At 50.1% G+C, this 19,346-nt stretch overlaps 1 protein-coding gene across 1 annotated transcript in view; it reads right to left on the bottom strand.

Moving 5' to 3' along the window:
* Positions 1 to 19,346, bottom strand: part of Obscn (obscurin, cytoskeletal calmodulin and titin-interacting RhoGEF) — a 141,463-nt gene that overhangs the window by 83,292 nt on the left and 38,825 nt on the right. The window contains 11 exon segments of the mRNA XM_036198419.1: positions 204 to 357; positions 462 to 571; positions 753 to 1,019; positions 1,343 to 1,609; positions 2,486 to 2,755; positions 2,862 to 3,128; positions 3,287 to 3,565; positions 9,497 to 9,772; positions 13,163 to 13,438; positions 17,758 to 18,033; positions 18,549 to 18,824. Coding sequence (XP_036054312.1) covers positions 204 to 357; positions 462 to 571; positions 753 to 1,019; positions 1,343 to 1,609; positions 2,486 to 2,755; positions 2,862 to 3,128; positions 3,287 to 3,565; positions 9,497 to 9,772; positions 13,163 to 13,438; positions 17,758 to 18,033; positions 18,549 to 18,824 — 2,718 coding nt within the window.

Consider the following 19,346-nt stretch of genomic DNA (forward strand, 5'->3'; position numbering starts at 1 on the left):
AATTAAATGCTTTCCTTTATAACAGTTGCTATGGTCCTGGTGTCTCTTCACAGCAATAGAATACTAAGACAGCTGGCATGCCCAGACACAGAGGGTACCCCCAGAACATCCACCAGCTTGCAGCCAGGCTAGGAGAAGCAGAAGCACAAGAAAGCACTACTCATATCTGCCAACTTTCCCGGCCTTCTCTGCCCAGAACTCACCCTGCACCTTGAGAGAGGCCGAGGTCTGAGCATCAAGAGCATCACACACATAGACACCCTGGTCCCCAATCTCACATCGGTAAATGACAAGACTCCTGCAGGTTCCCTGGGCCACTATGCCCATGGTCTTGCCTGCCCGCAGCTCCACACCATCCTGTAGGGCAGGGAGGACTGGTCAGGCAGGCACCAGAGGGGCTCAGGAGAAGGGGCTCTCCTCCTGGATGCCCACAGGGAAGAGCAGGGAGGAGAGAGCAATACCTTCAGCCAGCGCACATCCACTGGCCGTGACAACTCACACTCCAGGGTCACTTTCTCTTTCTGGGTGGCCACCACATCCTGTAGTAGTCGGGTGAAGCTCACCGGCAACTCTGAGACAGGAGTTAGGGAAGGAAGACATGAGGTTAGGAGGTACTTTCTGATAAGGTGGTCTAATTGTAGTCACACAAGGGGGTTTCCACTTTCGGCCTGGTCCCATCTGCCCACCTGGGCCACTTCGGGAAATGAAATAGGTGTGCTCTGGATTGGGGCTGCCAGCCTTCATCTACTCACCGGTGACGATGAGCTGTGCAGACGTGTGCACGCCCTCAGCCCTGAAGGCCACCAACCCGCTGTCCTGTGGCCTCAGCGCTGAGAGTGTGAGGATGTGGATGGGGCCTTGTACAGCCAGGTGACATGTGGGCCCAGGCTGAAGCCGCAGGCCATCTCGAGTCCAGCTGCCCTCCACATCCGCGTGGGACAGCTCCACATCCATGGAGGCTGTGCCCTGTTCCTTAGCCTCCACGGCCTGCAAACCTCGAACCAGCCGGACCTGCCGCACTGTCAGGGACGCAAGTGAGCTAGTAAACTGAGACCCTCCAACCAGCCAGGACTCAGACCCAGAGGTGGGTCCAGCCTACCACCCTGGAGGCCACAGAGCAGAGTAAGGGCCCAGGCGTCAGCCCTCAGTCACCACCTCCACCCAGCTCTACCTCAACCCCAGCTGACCCCCCAGGCCTGACACTCTACGTCCTCCTCCATCTCTTCCTTCCTTGGTTCTACTTACCAGAACCAAGGTGACTGCCCTCTTCCCTAAAGGAAATCCCACCCCCCACTTCCGGAGGAGTCCCCTCTCTTCCTCTGAGGCCCAACCCTGGGCTTACTTTCCACATTGATCTTGGCCTGGGTCTTGTCATCTGGTGTCTCACAGCCAAAGAAGCCACGGTCAGCAAAGCCCACACTGCGCAGCACCAGACGGTGCCGAGCGCCCTCAGCATGGATCTCCACGTTCTCGCTGGGCGCCAGGACTGCAGCATTCCGAGTCCACTTCACCTCAGGCCAGGGGCGCGTCAGCTCCACCTCCAGCGTCACGGAGCTCTTCTCCTCCACCGTCTGTGGCTCCAGCTTCTTTCTGAAGAGGACTGGTACCTCTGAGACACAGAAGGGCGGAGCTCGTCTTGGCCATCTGGGGCTTACTTGAGTCCCACCCCTGGGCCAGCCTGAGTCTAGGCCGGAGAGCCCCACCACAGGAGCAGTCCCACTTCAAGCAAGGTACGCCCAAAATGGCAGGCCTTACATAGGTGCATTTTATGGGGGGTGAGGGAGCGCTAAGGCTGTTTCTTCCTCAGTCCCCTCCCCCGCCCCGTTTCCCATCCCCCACTTCTCCACCCCACCCGCACCCCCTTCACAAGCCCTGCTGCTCTGCTCCAATCGGCTGTGCTGAGCTCCTAGCAATGGCCAGATGCCAGCAGCAGCAGCCTTCAGCACCTGAGTAGGGCCACTCCACAATCCCTCAGGCGCTGTCCCATTGCCTGCCCTTTAACAAGGCCCCAGGACACTTGCTCATGTGAAGCTATATGGGAAGGAGAAAGGCTCCAGCGTGGGCCCACCTGACCCATCATTCCCCCTCCTCTGGGAGGTACAACCACCTTCATGACACCCACATTCAAGAACCTGCCACGCCCACGGCTTCTTCAGATAAAGTGCTGCCTCTCGAAACACACCCATCCCTCCTGCGCTTGAGCTTTCGAGCACGGCCTTCCCCTTGCTTGGCCATGACAGACTCAACCAGAAAGAGGTCTCTCTGGTTTGTCTCACCCTTATTCCCTGCCAAGTACACTTGAAGAGACGGTACCTAGTCCCCCCACCAAATCACCTCTGTCCACAGCTGACAGAGTTCATGTCAACCAGATCTGCCCCACACAAGAGAACAATATGGCGCTGTCTCGTCAGCTCACAGGGAGAGAAAGGTACCTACTGCAAGGAGCCACTGGACATCCTGGCAGTCCTGCCAGCTCCCAGCTTACCTCGGACCCGGAGGGTAGCAGAAGACGAGGCGCCCTCAGCCTCCACTGTGACACGGCCAGCATCCTCCAGGGTCAGACCCAAGATGGTCAAGCTACAGGTGGCCCCACTCTGTGCCATAACGAACTTCTCGCTGGGCAGCAGCTGGGCACCATCCTTGTACCACATGACTGCTGCATCGCTGGGGGACACGACACACTGAAAGGTGGCCTCTTGACCTTCCTCGACAACCACGGCGCTCAGTCCAGATGTAAACTTGACCACCCGGGGAACTGCAGAGGGAAAGTCTTCTTAAGAGGCCACAGGAGAGGCTCTGCAGAGACAGACACACACAAGGACCTCTCCCCCAGGAAGCCACCTTAGCTCAACCACGGGTACCTTTGACAGTGAGCCGCGCGCTGGTTCGGTCATCCCGGCTCTCACACACATACTCCTCTGCATCATCCTCTCGAAGGCCAGACACAGTCAGTGTGCGCCTAGGCCCCTCAGAAGTCATCTGGAAGTGCTTGCCCTCCCGCAGCTGTGTGCTCCCACAGCGCCACACAACCTCAGCCTGTTCTGGGGTCAGCTCGCAGACCAGCTTCACGGTGCCACCTAATTCCCCTTCGACGGGCTCCAGGTGTTTGGAGAACTTGGTGGCCACCTCTGAGGGTAGAAGAAGGTGTCAGCCAGTGCCCCGCGCAGATGGCCATGTGTCCAGAGCCCTACACTGGGGCTGCTGTGGGATACTGCCTACTAGTCTTTGGGGCAGACACAGGGACCCTGGAGGAGACCCAGACTCCTGGCCCCCAACCACTGCTTACCTTCCACCTGCACCGGAAAGTCCCGACTTTCCTTGCCAACACGGCAGCTGTAGATGGCACTGTCTAGCACCTGGGCACCCTTCACGGTCAGGGTGTGAGTATCACCCAGGCTGGTGGCCTCATGCCGCTTACTGCGTCGAATCTCCACGCCGTCTTTGAGCCAGGTCACAGCAGCCACAGAGGGTGCAGCCAGCGTAGCGGTCAGGACAATGTTCTCATGTTCCTTGACCACCAGAGGCTCCCTGCGGCTGGGTCTATCTGGAATTTGGGACTGGGGCTCTGGGTCTGAGGAGAAGTAAGTAGGCATGAATGTAAGGGCCAGCATATACAACGCTCCAACAACAGTGAGTGCGAGCTGATGCCCCTCTGTTCAGCCAGCAAAGACATTATGTCCTCTAAAGGCCATCATCACCAGCGCTGTCCCAACCAAGAACCCAGGAGTCCTGCCCTCCAGGGAGACCAGCCCATGAGCCAGAACGGCATGGAAGAGTAGGCAACTAGCACCCCAGAGTATGACTGGCCTGACCTGGGATGAGACTGAGAGTCCATAGAGGCTGCCTGAGAAGACAGTCTGGGGCAGACAGACTATTGGCAAACATTAGGGCGGGTGTAGGAGAGAGCAAGATGGTTCAGCAGAGTCTCACCCGGCAGTTCCACTTAGACTATGTGCTTTGTGATGTGCGGGTGTGTCAAGGGCCACAGCTAAGGACAAGTACAGCTAGGCGGGTGCAGTAGTAACCAATTCCGGACAAGCACCATGACGACATGCTACATGGTAGCAGAACTACCAGGACTCCAAGGCCATATAGGGCCCGTAGGCCTGCAGCAGGAAGAGCAGGTTCCTAAACCTCGGGCCGGAACACGGAGAGCCCACAGGGACTCAGAACTGCAGGAAGGTCCACTCAGGCCCCACCCAAACAAGGGCCCTCTCCCCAGAACTTGAGAGGCCAGCCCAACAGAAGGTAGTGAGGTAGAAGGTAGTGAGGTGGACGGGGGCACGGACCGGGACAGGAGACATCAGGAATACAGGAGAAAGGGCTCAGTCCTCACACTAGAGGGCAGGGGACAGGAGAGGGGAAAAGGGACAGAGAAAGGGCTGGGAGAACCAGACAAGGAGCCCTGGTGCCTCTGAGTGGTCAGCTGCACCTCTGCCCTGAACAGTGACACCCACCTGTGATGTCCAGACGGAAGGAGACCTTCTGGCCCCCGGCCTCACAGCTGTACTCCCCAGCATCCGCCTTGCCCGCCTGCTGCACCACCAGCCTTCTCTCACAGCCCGAGGCCTCCACTCGAACCTTCGAGCCAGAGCTCAGCTTCTTCCCATCCTTGAACCAGGTCACCTCAGTCTGGGCCTGGGCCACCGTGCAGCTCAGTGTGGCACTGGCCCCCGCCTCTGACTTCACCTCGCTGCGAGCCTGCTGTTCCTCGGCAAACACCACCTTGGCATCTAGGGACAGAGGGGGACATACAGGATCAGAGACATTGTCTGGGTTGAAAGGCCACACAGAGGGAGAGAAGGATATGTCAGGTGTAAGATGCACTAATGTAAGGTTTCATCAGAGATGGAAGTGTTGGTTTTCATTTGTGTTGAGTGGATTTATTTCTTATTTAAGTAATATCCCAAGATCCTAAATAATCCACAGTGTCTATTCAGAGCTTGTTTTCCTCAACAAGAGTCTGATGCAGCCAGCCAGGTTACCTGCCTGCTGCTCCTTGGTCAACACCAGCAAGATGGACCCAAGGAGCATCAGGGAGGCTCTGGGCAGGAGCAAACACATGACAGAGATGAAACTCCCCAACCTGGGAACATCCAGGCACTCGAGAAAAAAGGACCTTCCTGGGACACCCTTCCCATTCAGTGTCTTGCTCAACACTGGACTAAACACAGGGATGGCAAGAGGGGAGATGTGAAGAGAAGACAGTGTATGGATGGAGCGTAGGGTCAGCCTTGGTCAGCATGGCTCACCACCCCCTAAAGCACACAGGAGTGAGTAAAGGGACTGGACTTAACAGAAGGCACACGGGATCAGTCATGGACATGAGCCAGTCATCACTTCCACACAGGCTTAGTATCACAACACCCACCTGTGACGTCCAGACGGAAGGAGACCTTCTGGCCCCCGGCCTCACAGCTGTACTCCCCAGCATCCGCCTTGCCCGCCTGCTGCACCACCAGCCTCCTCTCACAGCCCGAGGCCTCCACTCGAACCTTCGAGCCAGAGCTCAGCTTCTTCCCATCCTTGAACCAGGTCACCTCAGTCTGGGCCTGGGCCACCATGCAGCTCAGTGTGGCACTGGCCCCCACCTCTGACTTCACCTCGCTGCGTGCCTGCTGTTCCTTGGCAAACACCACCTTGGGCTCTGGTGACAACCAAATGCATAGAGTCAGAGACGTTGTCTAGGTCAAGAAGACTACATGGGAAACCAGCTTGACTAGGTAGGTCAGCTGGAGACAGAACCTCCTCCAGGCTCTGCACTGACTATGCCCAGGAGAGAAACTCCAGTGCCTCTCAGTACAAAATCACATCATCCACACAGGACACTAACCCTGCAGGAGGGCACGTGACAGAGTGTTGCAAGCTTCCTGGAGGGAAGGACCTCAGGGTCACAGCATATGTGCCTCTGCCCCTCCATGACCACAGAACACAGCCAATAGCATTGTTCAGGGAACATCATCCCCAGAGCAGAGGGTCCCTGAGGGTCCCTGAAGCCCCACGCACTTGCCTACTCTGAGCAATGTCAGCTGCTATGTCAGGAGGGGGCTGGGCTGTCACTGGTTAGACCTTGTCCCGATGCCTCACCAGGAAGGGGGCCAATCTGGTTTTGGCTGTTAGTGCTTGGCCCCCTTAGGGTAACATTTATTTAGTGACCAATAGTGTTGTTGGCCTTTTTCACAGCCCTTCTGTGCATACTACATACTTTCACATTCTAAGGTTCTGACTACTGTGAACCAGTGTCCTTCTGTCAGTCATATGCCTTTGTTTTTCCTCTTAAGGGGTATTTTCTACGACATAAAGGCCTATCACAGGTTACATGGACACAATGTTTCAGCAGGAGTAAAAGTCCTGCTGTCCTTCCTGCTGAGTGCATCTATATTCTGTTCAAGTGAAACTATCCTGGAGTCTTACATAATCCGCAGTGTCCACCGAGAGCTTGTTCGCCGCGGCCGCTGGGTACCAGAGTCTTTCTGGAGTGAGGAATACATCCATCATAACTGCACTTTCTGTACTGATGTGAACAGCTGTGTGGTCCCGCCACCATTTGCCTAACAACACTTTTATTTTTCATGCCTCCAACCAGGGCCATGGTCAAAACACACACGAAAAGGAGGGGTGGGGGCCTGGCTAGTCTCGGGTCTGTTTTCAGGTTCCTCCTCCATTTCCGGATCTGTTGCCCACATCTACACCAACACCCGGCTGTCTCCACTGCCACGGCATCAGAATGACCGTGGACGCCTAGACTATTCTGTCTCCATCACTCTTTTGTCTCTACTTGGGCCTTGGAATCATCCTGTCAATTTTCACAACACCGAAAGATCTTCACTTTGACAGCCATCAAGAACAAATATGGGCTGGAGAAATGGCTCTGCAGTTAAGAGCACTGGCTGCTGCTGATCTTGAGGATCCAGGTTCGATTCCTAGCACCTACAGGACAGCTCACAACTGTCTGTGGTGCCCTCTTCTGGCTTCAGTGGGCATTACACCCATGTAGAGCACCAGACACTCATGCAGGCAAAATACCCATACACACATAAAATTAAAATAAATAAACAAACATCTGGTTTGTCACACCATTGATCTGTTGTTCCTCTCCATTCTTCCTAAAAGAAGTTCTCCCTCAAAGGTTTAAACATGCCTCAGTAGACATGGAGCAAGGACCATGACATACAGTGTTCCCTGAGTTCTTCTGAGCTGTCTTTTCCACAGTGTAACCCTATTGCCTGTGACTTCTAGCTTTACGATGAATGCATTTCTTTAGCTTGTGCTTTTCCTTGTGGTTGCATGTTGGATAAGCATTGTTATGTTAAGGCCCTTTGAAATCTCCAGTGATGAGAAAGTGTGCGTGATGGCAGCTCTTCATGATGTCTGCAGCTCGGAGAAGCACCCTCTGGAGATTTAGGAAGCCTCTCTCCATTCCTGGTCTTTTGTGGTGCCAAGGCCTCGAGATTGCTGGGTCAAGGCGCTATTGCAGAGCTACACCTCCACCAAGAGGACGTTTTACATGAGTACATGCTAAACTTTGTTTTTGATATACGATCTAAACTTTCATCAAACACTTAGTTCTGCATTTATTAAATACATAAGATTTTTTTTCCTTTTTTAATCTTCCTGTCACATTACCTTTCACATTCTCGTGTTAAACCAACCTTGCATTCCTGGATGATAACCTTCAGCACGGCATACTAAGGTCTTAGCTATCACCCTGTTCACTCTGCCAAAAGTTTGTAGAGATGCTGTCTTTAGTGTACAGAAGGGAATGTCTGTTGGTTTTGATCTTTAACACTGCCATCTTAGTATCAACAAGGTATTATCCTCATAAAGTACGTTGGCAGTACATGTTCCCTTTGTAATCTCTAGAAGAACCACTGTGACCACAGAATAATTTCTTTCTAGAACATTTTGTACAGTTTACTCACAATTCGCTGAACTTGACTATTTTCCTGTGACATTCTGAACTAGGTTTCATTTCTTTAAAGAACTTATAGTATACTAGGTTAGATGACTCTGCGGATAAAGTTCTTGTCACATATACATGATGCCCAGGACTCACATACCAGCTGGATGCAGTAGTGCACATCTGTAACCCTAGTGTTCCTACAGTGAGATGGGAAATAGAGACAGGAGACTCCCAGGAGCTGTGGGTCAGCTAGCCTGGCTACACAGTGGTGAGCTACAAAGAATCTGCCTCAGTGAGGATGTAACCCGAGGCTGTCCTCTGACCTCCACTCATGTATGCTCACACTCACACACATGAACATGCACACACATGTTCATATATACACACATCACACAATGCAACATAGATTAGTGAGGCAGTGATGGCACATGCCCTTAATCCTAGAACTCAGGAGGCAGAGGCATGAAGATCTCTGAGTTCAAGGCCATTCTTGCCTACAGTGTGAGTTCCAGGACAGAGCTATGCAGAGAAGCCCTGCCTTGCAAAACCTGTGTGTGTCTGTCTGTGTGTCTGTATGTGTATGTGTGATAACATATATATCATATTAAAATCATAAATAAATATAAAATAAAAGGTTATAGAACTCTTTGAATTCCTAGGACATTGTTCTTAAGCTTTATAGTCATTTTTCAGGAATTGGCCAAGAGTTTATTGAAATTCTTGAAATTTATCTACATAAATTGATGTCATAGTCCTTTCCAATCATTTGTCAAAAAGATTCTTAGTGGGTCTTTCGTTTGGCCATGTTTGTTTGTTTGTTTGTTTGTTTGTTTTGAGACAAGGTTTCTCTGTGTAGTTTTTGGTACCTGTCCTGGATCTTGCTCTGTAGCACAGGCTGGCCTTGAACTCACAGAGATCCACCTGGCTCTGCCACCCAAGTGCTGGGATTAAAGGCATGCGCCACTGCTGCCTGGCTAGTTTGGCCCTTTTGTATAACACAGTAGCAAACTAACCTCACAGGGTGGGGAACGGCACCCCAGCCCACAACACTCTGAACAGGAGAGCAGTGTCAGCTCACAGACCATGCAGTGGCCTGGGCAGGGAACAATTACCAAACTGATAAAAAGATACCGAGGAAGTTGTTGGCTTTCCCGGTGGAGCTGTCCCTGTGGTACCTCATCTCTCAGTTTGTAGATGTGGCAAGAGCCTCACAGTCATTCTCAAATCTAAATGTATTCGTTAAAATCATTAAAAGGTGTTAAATAGAATGTTCTGACTGAGAAAAAAGGAAAAAAGAATGTTTGCTTCAAAGAGACACCTCCACAGCTCAGAGACGTGTGTCACTGGACCTTATCTATTAGCCTTGTGTTCTGGGTTCCTCCTCACAGACACCTGCCACAAAACATGCATGCAGACAGTGTCACCTGGGGTAACATCCATCCCATCAGGGACAGGCCCACCACAAGGGATGAGAGAGAGACAATAAGCGACAATGTATAATAGACAAAGAGAAACCAAAGGAACACAGAGGCAGCCCTCGCTTGAGTCAGTCACAGAACCCCCACAAGGTCAACTTAATGTCTCAGCACCCACCTGTGACATCCAGACGGAAGGACACCTTCTGTCCCCCGGCCTCACAGCTGTACTCCCCAGCATCCGCCTTGCCCGCCTGCTGCACCACCAGCCTCCTCTCACAGCCCGAGGCCTCCACTCGAACCTTCGAGCCAGAGCTCAGCTTCTTCCCATCCTTGAACCAGGTCACCTCAGTCTGGGCCTGGGCCACCATGCAGCTCAGTGTGGCACTGGCCCCCGCCTCTGCCTTCACCTCGCTGCGAGCCTGCTGTTCCTTGGCAAACACCACCTTGGGCTCTGGGGGCAGACAGGGATGCACAAGGTCAGAGACACTGTCCAGGTCAGGAAGGCCACATGGCGGGAGAAGGTCAGAATGGGGCAGTTGGAGAACAGAACACCCTCCAGACACGGCACTGGGCCCAGAAGAAGCCTGGGCACCTCTCAGCATAAAACCACAGTTCAGCCCAACTGCCCATCACTACGGCAGAGGGATGCCCATCACTACGGCAGAGGGATGCCTTGACAGTCTGCATAAGGCTCCTGCAAGCAGCGACAGCAGGTCAGCATACATGTGCACTCGCCCTACAGTGACAATGGAGAATCTCTCCCAGGACCATGCAAGGCCCCTGCCTTCTTTGAGTATCATCTGATGCTATGTTGAAGAGGTGGCCTGGACCATCAGGAAAGATGGAATAAAAATATCTTTTAACATCTGGCAGATGAAACGTTCTTACACTCTCTTCATAAATCTTTTGGCTCACACATTCAAAAGATCATCTCTTGAACAGTCACCAGGACTGGGCCTCTCTGGGTTTTCCATGCCTATCTCACCACCAACTAATACCCTCTCCATTGTCTTCCTGAAGTAAGTTCCCCCTCAGAAGTCTGAATGTCTTCCATTAGACACTGAACTAGTAGCTTCACACTGGGGATATGATGACACTTCTTTTTTGTTGTTACTTGTCTGTCTGTTTTGTTTTGTTTGTTTTTGAGTCAGCTGGCTGTTCTGCATCTCATTCTGTAGACCCGGCTGGCCTTGAACTCACAGAGCTCCACCTGCCTCTGCCTCCCGAGTGCTGGGATTAAAGGTGTGCGCCACCACTGCCCGGCTATCACAATTCTTTTCTAATATCATTTCCCACTTTTTTTTGCTAGTTTCCATACAGAAATGGTAATCACACCAACCATGACATCCACCTTTCTGTAAACCAGGCTGGCCTCAAACTCAAAGAAATCCAGCTAACTCTGGCCCGCAAGTGCTGGGATTAAAGATGTGTGCCCCTGGCTCCTTTTGAAAACTTTTAAAACATACATTTATTCTATTTTTAATTATACACGTGTCTGTCTGTCTGTCTGTGTCTGTGTGTCTGCACATGCGAGTGTCAGTGCTAATGGAGGCCACTGATCCCTTAGAGCTGGGGTTACAGGAGATTGTGAACTCACTGATGTGGGTGCTAGAAACTGAACTCAGGTCCTCAGCAAGAGCAGGTAGCATTCTCAACTACAGAGTCATCTCCCCAGCTCTGATTCTCCCAATATCATAGATTTTATTGGCTTTTACATTCTAATACTAAGCCAACCTTGCATTCCTGGACTAACGTTATCCCAGTATACTCAGCTCTTAGCATATTTCCCCAGTCAATTTGTTGATATTATGTATACATTATTTCAGCATTTATGAGAGATTGGCTTGTACTTTCAGTTTTTAATAATGTCTGTCATTTTGGTCAATATTGTACTATCTACATAAAGTGAGTTAGAAAGTATATATATATATATATATATGTATATATACATATATATGTACATATATATACATATATATGTACATATATATATATACATATATATATATATCCTTTGAACTCTAGAGAAATGACCATTACACAAATTATTTGCTTCCAGAATATTTTTAACTTATCTACAGGCTACTGAACTTAACTCTTCTATAATATTTTTTTAAGTTGAGTGTGTGTATATGTGTGTGTGCATGTGTGTATGAATGTGTGATTAAATGTTAGTGTGTATGTGTGCAAGTGTGTGAGTGTGGGATTATTATAGAATTGTGTAAGTGTATGTGTGCACATGTGTGCTAGAGTATGTGTGTGAGAGTGTGTGAGTGTGTGAGTGTGAGTGTGTGTGTGTGTGTGTGTGTGTGTGTGTGTGTGTCACTCCCAGAGCCAGAGAAGTCAGAACCTCTAGAGACGGAGTTACAGGCAGCTGTGACCTGATACGGGTGTTAGGAATTGAACTCAGGTCTACCACAAGAGTAGTGTGTGCTCTTAACAGCTGAACAATCTCTCCAGGCCCTCTCCTATAATGTTTTTTTGAAACTAGTGTTTATTGACTTAGAGGGCTACAAGGCTATTTGAATTCCCTGTTTTTTCATCTATACGTTTTGATAACAGTTCTAAGGAATTGACCAACTGAATGCAACTATTCAAAATTTATGTTCATAAAATCATGTGATATTCCCTTCAAATCATTTGTCATCAGGGATACTTCATTTGGTCCTCACAACAACAAGGCATTTCATGAAAACAATCCCAAACTGCCATGGGATGGTGCCTCCGAGGGAACTTCAAGCTGCTAAACTGGTCTTTTATAGCATTTCTTTTGGGATTTTGTGGGGGGCATGTTACCATGTATGTGTGGAGGTCAGAGGACAGTTTGGGGACTCCCTTCTTGCCTTCCACTAGGTGGACTGGGGGAACTGAACTAGGGTCATGAGGGTTGGTGGCAGGTTAACCTGCTGAGCCTCCCCACTAACTCCCCAGGTTGAATGCTTCTCACAAAGGACAGTGAAGTCAGCTCACAGATCTCTCGTTGGCCCGCCCGCAGCGGGAGACAGGGGCCTGAATTTCTAGGCAGTTTTGCGGATGTTGTGGAATACTGTCGAACAAGGGCTGCTTTCCTGACGGGGCTGTCATTTGTAAAGCAAGCTTCATAGTCCTTAAAATTTCTAAATGTATAAAACAAATTCTTAAGAGGCACAATCCATGTATGATGTTCTGGCTGAGGCGAAGAAAAAAAACAAGAATTACTGGGAAGAGAGGTCCAAAGCTCAGAGGTTCACAGCCCAGAACCCTATGTTGTTGGTGCTCTGCACAGGCACTAAACTTGGAGGGCTCCATGGGAAAAGCAGAGAGAGGCTGTCCAGTCTTGGATGACCTGAAGTCCAAGCTGGAGATGACTCTGACTCTGAGTATGAATAGGAGGTCAAACTTCCCCTCGTCACATTCAGAGCCACTGAGAGCTCTGAAGGAGAGAGAGCGCTCTGAAGGAGAGAGTGCTCTCGGGTCCATGTGGCTCGGGTCCATGTGGAGGCGCAGCCCAGAGCAGAGCAGCCTGGGCACAGATCCCAAGTGAGGACACTTAGCCTCCTAGGATCAAAAAGATGGACCCAAGCCACATCAGGAAGGCTCCAGGAGGAACAAAAACATGACAAAGTTGAAACTCCCCAACCTGGGAACATCTCTCGGGGTATACAGGAAGAAGAGAACCTTCCTGGGCCACCCTTGCCATTCAGGGTCCTGCTCAACACATCACTAGACATGAGGATGGGAAAAGGGAAGACATGAACAGACAGTGTGTAACACAAGTGTGAAACACAGGAGCACAGAGTCAGCGTGGGCATGAGCCAGGCACTGAACCACCACAAGGTCAACTTAATGTCTCAACACCCACCTGTGACGTCCAGACGGAAGGAGACCTTCTGGCCCCCGGCCTCACAGCTGTACTCCCCAGCATCCGCCTTGCCCGCCTGCTGCACCACCAGCCTCCTCTCACAGCCCGAGGCCTCCACTCGAACCTTCGAGCCAGAGCTCAGCTTCTTCCCATCCTTGAACCAGGTCACCTCAGTCTGGGCCTGGGCCACCTCACAGCTCAGTGTGGCACTGGCCCCCGCCTCTGACTTCACCTTGCTGCGAGCCTGCTGCTCCTTGGCAAACACCACCTTGGGCTCTGGGGGACAGAGAGGGATGCACAAGGTCAGAGATGTAATCAATGAGGAAGGCCACATGGGTAGCAGTACTGGGTGGTATGGGAGGAGGACAGAACATTGTGCAGGTTTTTCACTCCCTGATCCCAGAAGCCACAGTCCCTCTCAGCACAATACCAAAATATGTGCACACAGCTTGCCCGTGCTGCCTAGGCTGTTCCAGGAGAGCTGCTGTGCCTGGTCCTAGGAAGGTCTGCAAGTCATGACATTTGTCCACTTGACCCTCCCTGACAATGGAGGGTCTCCCACAGGACTGTGTAAGAGTGTGTTCTCACAGGGTCTCAGAGTCCTTAAGGCTCCACACCCTGCCCCACACTAACCACCGTCAGCTGCTGCCTCTGAAGGGCAGCCTGGACCACATGTGGGCCTAACTGATCCTGATGGTGGCAGGCCTCTGATCTTTCTGCTGCCTCTGAAGGGCAGCCTGGACCCCATGTGGCCCTTACTTCCTGGTCCTGATGGTGGCAAACCTCTGATCTTTCTGGCCACGTGTGCATATGCACTGTGGTGTCATAACTCAAGCTTCTTGCTCACCCCCAGTCACTGTTCATCAGATGGTGACATGCTGTGAATTTGGCAAAATGTAGGAGGTGACTATCCTCATCTTTTCACTGTGTCCTAAATCCGCTGATAAACGTCCTTCTGAATCAGTGTGATTTGTTGCCATGAGGTCCAGTCTCCGCAGCTTATGTTTTGATGAGAAGACTTGAGTTCCTGAAAGGAAACTCTGTCCTCACCCTGCAGTCCTTAGAGCAATCCATGATGTCACCTTCACACCCCTGACATCACCTTCAGTTTTCACACTGTCACCTTTTACCCTTTGCCTCTAACCCATCTGGAGCTGACTCATGTGATCTGAACTAGTATTCTAATTTTTCAGTATTTTCCATATACAGTAAAATGTTCAGCATGCCATTCACGAAGATGTTGGTCCTTTCTACACATCTGCACAGGTGTAGAAAAACTAAGGGGTGGCAGAGGGACAGCTGAGCCTGGGTTCAGCTTCACCCTCTATGGTGGCTCAAATGAGAACAGATCCCACCGGCTAATCCACCTGTGTGTTCACACCTGCCACCTCAGTGGCTGTTGGTGGCCTTTCAAATCTCCTTAACTCCCAACTCCCCAAAGTAAGACATCCACTCGGCCTTTTATCAGGCGTGAATGTATTTGGGTCTTCCGTGGATTTCTATGCACTTTGATCTTCTTACTGTCTTCTAAAAACATGTAACAACTCTTCCTCACAGGTGTCTTAAGAATCGTTTTTAGCTTTGGAATTAGAAATAGACTTTTTGTGTTGTTTTAAGTCTTTAAAAATTTCACCCTCCGCCGGTGTTGTCAGTACAGCAGACATTACAAAGAAATGCTTTCTACATACTGATTTGGGTTTTCCCTTACTGTTTTAACTGAAGTCGTTACTGTGCATTCCACAAAGGTATGTTAGAAATCACCTGCTGCCCAGACCATCATACCTATAGCAGCAGCTTTCCCTTCTCAGAGACACTGACAGGCTCCCTACTGAGACACTGTCTGTAAGCCTCCAGCTGAGAGACCCCAGGTGCAGTTCCTCACCTAGAGAAGTGAGTTTGCATCCCAGGGCTGTTAGTCTGTTAGCCCTCTGCCCCAGTCCCTTTCCTGGCTCTGCCTGGTTGCGGCTCCCCGCTGTACAACTTCTCTCCTCCTCAAAGAGCTGTAAATAGAGACCCCCCCCTTCTGCCTGTGGACCCTGAGTCCTCTGCAGAACACCCACCATGCTGTCTCTCTCTGGTACCACAGCCTGAACTCTCTTCAGAGCACCCGCTGTGCTGTTTTCTATCTGTCTGTCTGTCCATGGTGTTAAATAAATCTTAATGCCTCAAAGAACAATTTCTGTCTCAGTGGCCTCTACTGTATCTAATAACTTTCATACACATTTTATGGAGTACAATATGACATCTTGATATATGTTACAGCACGGAACAATTAAGTCAAGCTAGATAAAATATCCACCACATTCTGGCTTGCTTGATGTTGCTGTGATTAACACCATAACTAAAAGCAACTTGGGGAGAAAAGGATTATTTGGCTTACACTTAACACTTCTAGGTCACATCTACCACTGAGGAAAATCAGGGTAGGAGCTCAAACAGGAACTGAATGGAAACTACGGAGAAATGTGGCTTACTGGCTCACTGTCTAGCTCCATTGGTTAGCTTTTTTATATAGCCCAGGCCACCTGCATAGGGATGGTGCTACCCACTGTGGGCTGGATCCTCCCACATCCACCACCAACCAAAACAGTTCCTCACAGATGTGGCCACAGGCCAATCTATTCTTGGTGATGCCTCTTCCCAAGAGACTCCTGGGTGTATCAAGTTGGCAATAAAAACTAACCAAGAAACATTTCCACGTGCACATCAGTTTTGTGGTAAACATTTGAAATGCACTCTTACGGTGATTTTCGAGGACATGGTACCTTATTATGACTACAGTCACCTGACGCATTTCTCCTGTGCTTTCTTGGGATGTGGTATGTTTCCCAAAGTCCATGTGATGGACGTTTGGTCCTTGATGGGGAAGTGCTAAGGTCCTAAGCCTCCGAAAAGTGAGACCGGATCACTGGGTCCCAGGATGAAATGCACGCCACCAGGTTTGGTGGCGGGAACCTCTGAGCCGGGGCTGGAGAGATGGCTCAGCGATTAAGACCACTGGCTGCTCTTCCAGAGGTCCTGAACTCATTTTCCAGCAACCCCATGGTGGCTCACAGCCATCTGTAGAGGGATCTGATGCTCTCTTCCGGCATAACGTCGTATATGCAGATAGAGCACTCATACATAACATTAATAAATAAATCTAAAAAAGAAAACTCTGATCCACCTCACTGGTTCCCTTTTTTTTTTTCATTTTAAACCAATAAATAATAAATGATAGGGTACAATGTAATGTTTTAATAACCTGTCTACATTGTTACCAAAACATGGTAATGAACATATCTACTGCACCAACTGTTTATCATTTATTTGTGAATATTTAAAATCCTCTTAGCTGTTTGGAAATGCATTGGACATTATGGTCATCTATCATCATCTTACTGTGCAATAAAGCACTGGAACTAATAATTACTTTCTAGAATGTTTGGTATGATTTATCCGTAAGCCCATGTAATAACACCCTTTTCTATGATATATTGGTTCGTATGATTCTGTTTCAAAAAGACATTAGAACTATTCAAGATTTCTACTTCTTTGTGTTGCTTTTTATACAGCTTTCTAGAAAATAGCCAAATAGTTTTATCTTTTTAATTTCATATTCTCTGAAAAGAAAATGAAGTTCATTTTGTTTTGTCGATATGTTATTCATAAACCATTTCCTAGCGATGGACTGTTTGAAATGTTATCTAGTGACACCCAGAGGTAAGAGAGGGCTCCTAAGTGAAAGAAGATTGGTGCACATCTGAGATTTCGGCCTGATGAGTAGGGAAGGTGTAGACAGATGAACTCCAGTCAGTGACATCAACACTGACTGTGGACAGAGAACCCACTAGAGGAACTCACCTTGTTAGGGAAAAAAACATAAGCTACTTCTTTCTCTTTTCCTAAATGATGCTCCAAGGAGAATACTGATACTGACTTGTTTTCTAACCTGCATTTAGAAAATAAGACTTTCCCTGGGGAGAGCATTCTATTCTTGCAGCAGCACATCCACAGCCTTCTGCCCTTTCCTGACCACACACAAACACTGCCATGCAATGTGGACCTACACCTCAGAACACACAGAGACCCTTACATCTCAGAGTTTAGGAAAGAGTAGCCAGGTACCTGAAACTACAATAAGCCAGCTTTTGTTGCAAGAAAATCTATTTATGATCAGGAGATTAAAATATCCCTAGTTTTATTTAAATTGAATAGAAATGCTTCTTGTGAATATGAATGTTGGTTCTGGGTTAGGGCATGCAGGAGCTGCAGATACTTGAACATTCAGAGGCCAGAGAGTCATACCTGGCTTACCCCGACCTGAAGACGAGGAAGAGCCTTGAATAGCCCTTGGCACCAAAAAGCAACACAGAGAAGCAGTGGGATGTTTTGGGGGTGATAAATGGTACCACGTGAAAATAAGGACAGCTCCCCAGACTTAATCACGTCTGTTTCTGCTCACACAGACAAACGATATGTGTGAAAATAGAATGTCAATGACAGGAGACTTGCAGAAGGCAAGTTCCCTGCTGCAGCACCAGGGTCCTTCAGATTATTCGTCAGTCTCAGCCTCTCATCCAAATGAGCAAGCTTAGTGCCCTCAAACAACTGACCTGTGACGTCCAGACGGAAGGAGACCTTCTGGCCCCCGGCCTCACAGCTGTACTCCCCAGCATCTGCCTTGCCTGCCTGCTGCACCACCAGCCTCCTCTCACAGCCCGAGGCCTCCACTCGAACCTTCGAGCCAGAGCTCAGCTTCTTCCCATCCTTGAACCAGGTCACCTCAGTCTGGGCCTGGGCCACCGCACAGCTCAGTGTGGCACTGGCCCCTGCCTCTGCCTTCACCTCGCTGCGAGCCTGCTGTTCCTTGGCAAATACCACCTTGGGCTCTGGGGACAGATGGGGACACAAAGTCAGAGGCACTGTCTAGATCAGCAAGGTCACAATGGAAAGACCCTGGATGGCTCAGCTGGAGGGCAGAATGTCATCCAGGACCTGCACTCTATGTGCTCAGGAGAAACCCCAGGGCCTCCAAATACAGGAAAGTCATGCTTCCTTATCCATCCAGAACACATTCCAAGACCTGCAGTTGGTGCCTCAGAGGCAGATAGCACCAAATACTGCGTATGTTTTTCCTAGAGGGCCCTGAGAAAGTTTAGTTAACAAGTCAGGCACAGTAAGAAACTCATAAGCCAGGTGTGGTGATGCATGGCTACAATCTTAGCATTTGGGAGGCAGAGAAAAGCAGACTCTGTGAGTTTGAGGCTAGCCTGGTCTACATAGCAAGTTCCAGGCAGGGCCAGCCAAGGTTACATAGTGAGACCCTGTCTCGAAAAAAAATAAAATAAAATCAAGAAGATGTAATAATTATGAATACACATGTGAACTGTCCCAAGGGACTGACCTGTGATGTCCAGACGGAAGGAGACCTTCTGGCCCCCGGCCTCACAGCTGTACTCCCCAGCATCCGCCTTGCCCGCCTGCTGCACCACCAGCCTCCTCTCACAGCCCGAGGCCTCCACTCGAACCTTCGAGCCAGAGCTCAGCTTCTTCCCATCCTTGAACCAGGTCACCTCAGTCTGGGCCTGGGCCACCTCACAGCTCAGTGTGGCACTGGCCCCCGCCTCTGCCTTCACCTCGCTGTGTGTCTGCTGCTTCTTGGCAAACACCACCTTGGGCTCTGGGGAAAGACAGGGACACCAGGGTCAGAGATACTCTCCAGGTCAGGAAGGCCACAGGGAAAGAGTCTGGAAGGGTGTCTGGATGGTAAAACATCCCCCATTCTCTGCACTAGCTATACCCAGGAGGAGACGCAGAGTCTCTTGGAGCAAAACCAGTTTATCCATACGTCCTGCCACAGATTCAGGGGCTGCTCCAGTGGGACCACTGGAACAGAGTCCGAGCAAGCCTCCTCCAAGAAGGAACTGCGGCTCAGAAGACATGTACAACAGTGACAGTACAAAGTCTCCCCCAGGACTGTGCAGGACCACACAGTCTCCCAAGCTTCACTCCCTTGCCTGCTCCAAACATCCTCAGCTGCCGTATTCAGAGGACAGCCTAGACTACCAGCCCTTATCATCAGCCTGGTCCTGGGAGTGGGGACCTCAAGCCTGTGGTCATTAGTGGTTGCCACTCCACGCTGCCACGCCAGTGTTTCGCCTAATTTCAAGAGCACTGTGGTGTTGACAGTCCTCTCAGGACC

Source organism: Onychomys torridus, chromosome 8, assembly GCF_903995425.1.
Source record: "Onychomys torridus chromosome 8, mOncTor1.1, whole genome shotgun sequence".
Taxonomy (NCBI): domain Eukaryota; kingdom Metazoa; phylum Chordata; class Mammalia; order Rodentia; family Cricetidae; genus Onychomys; species Onychomys torridus.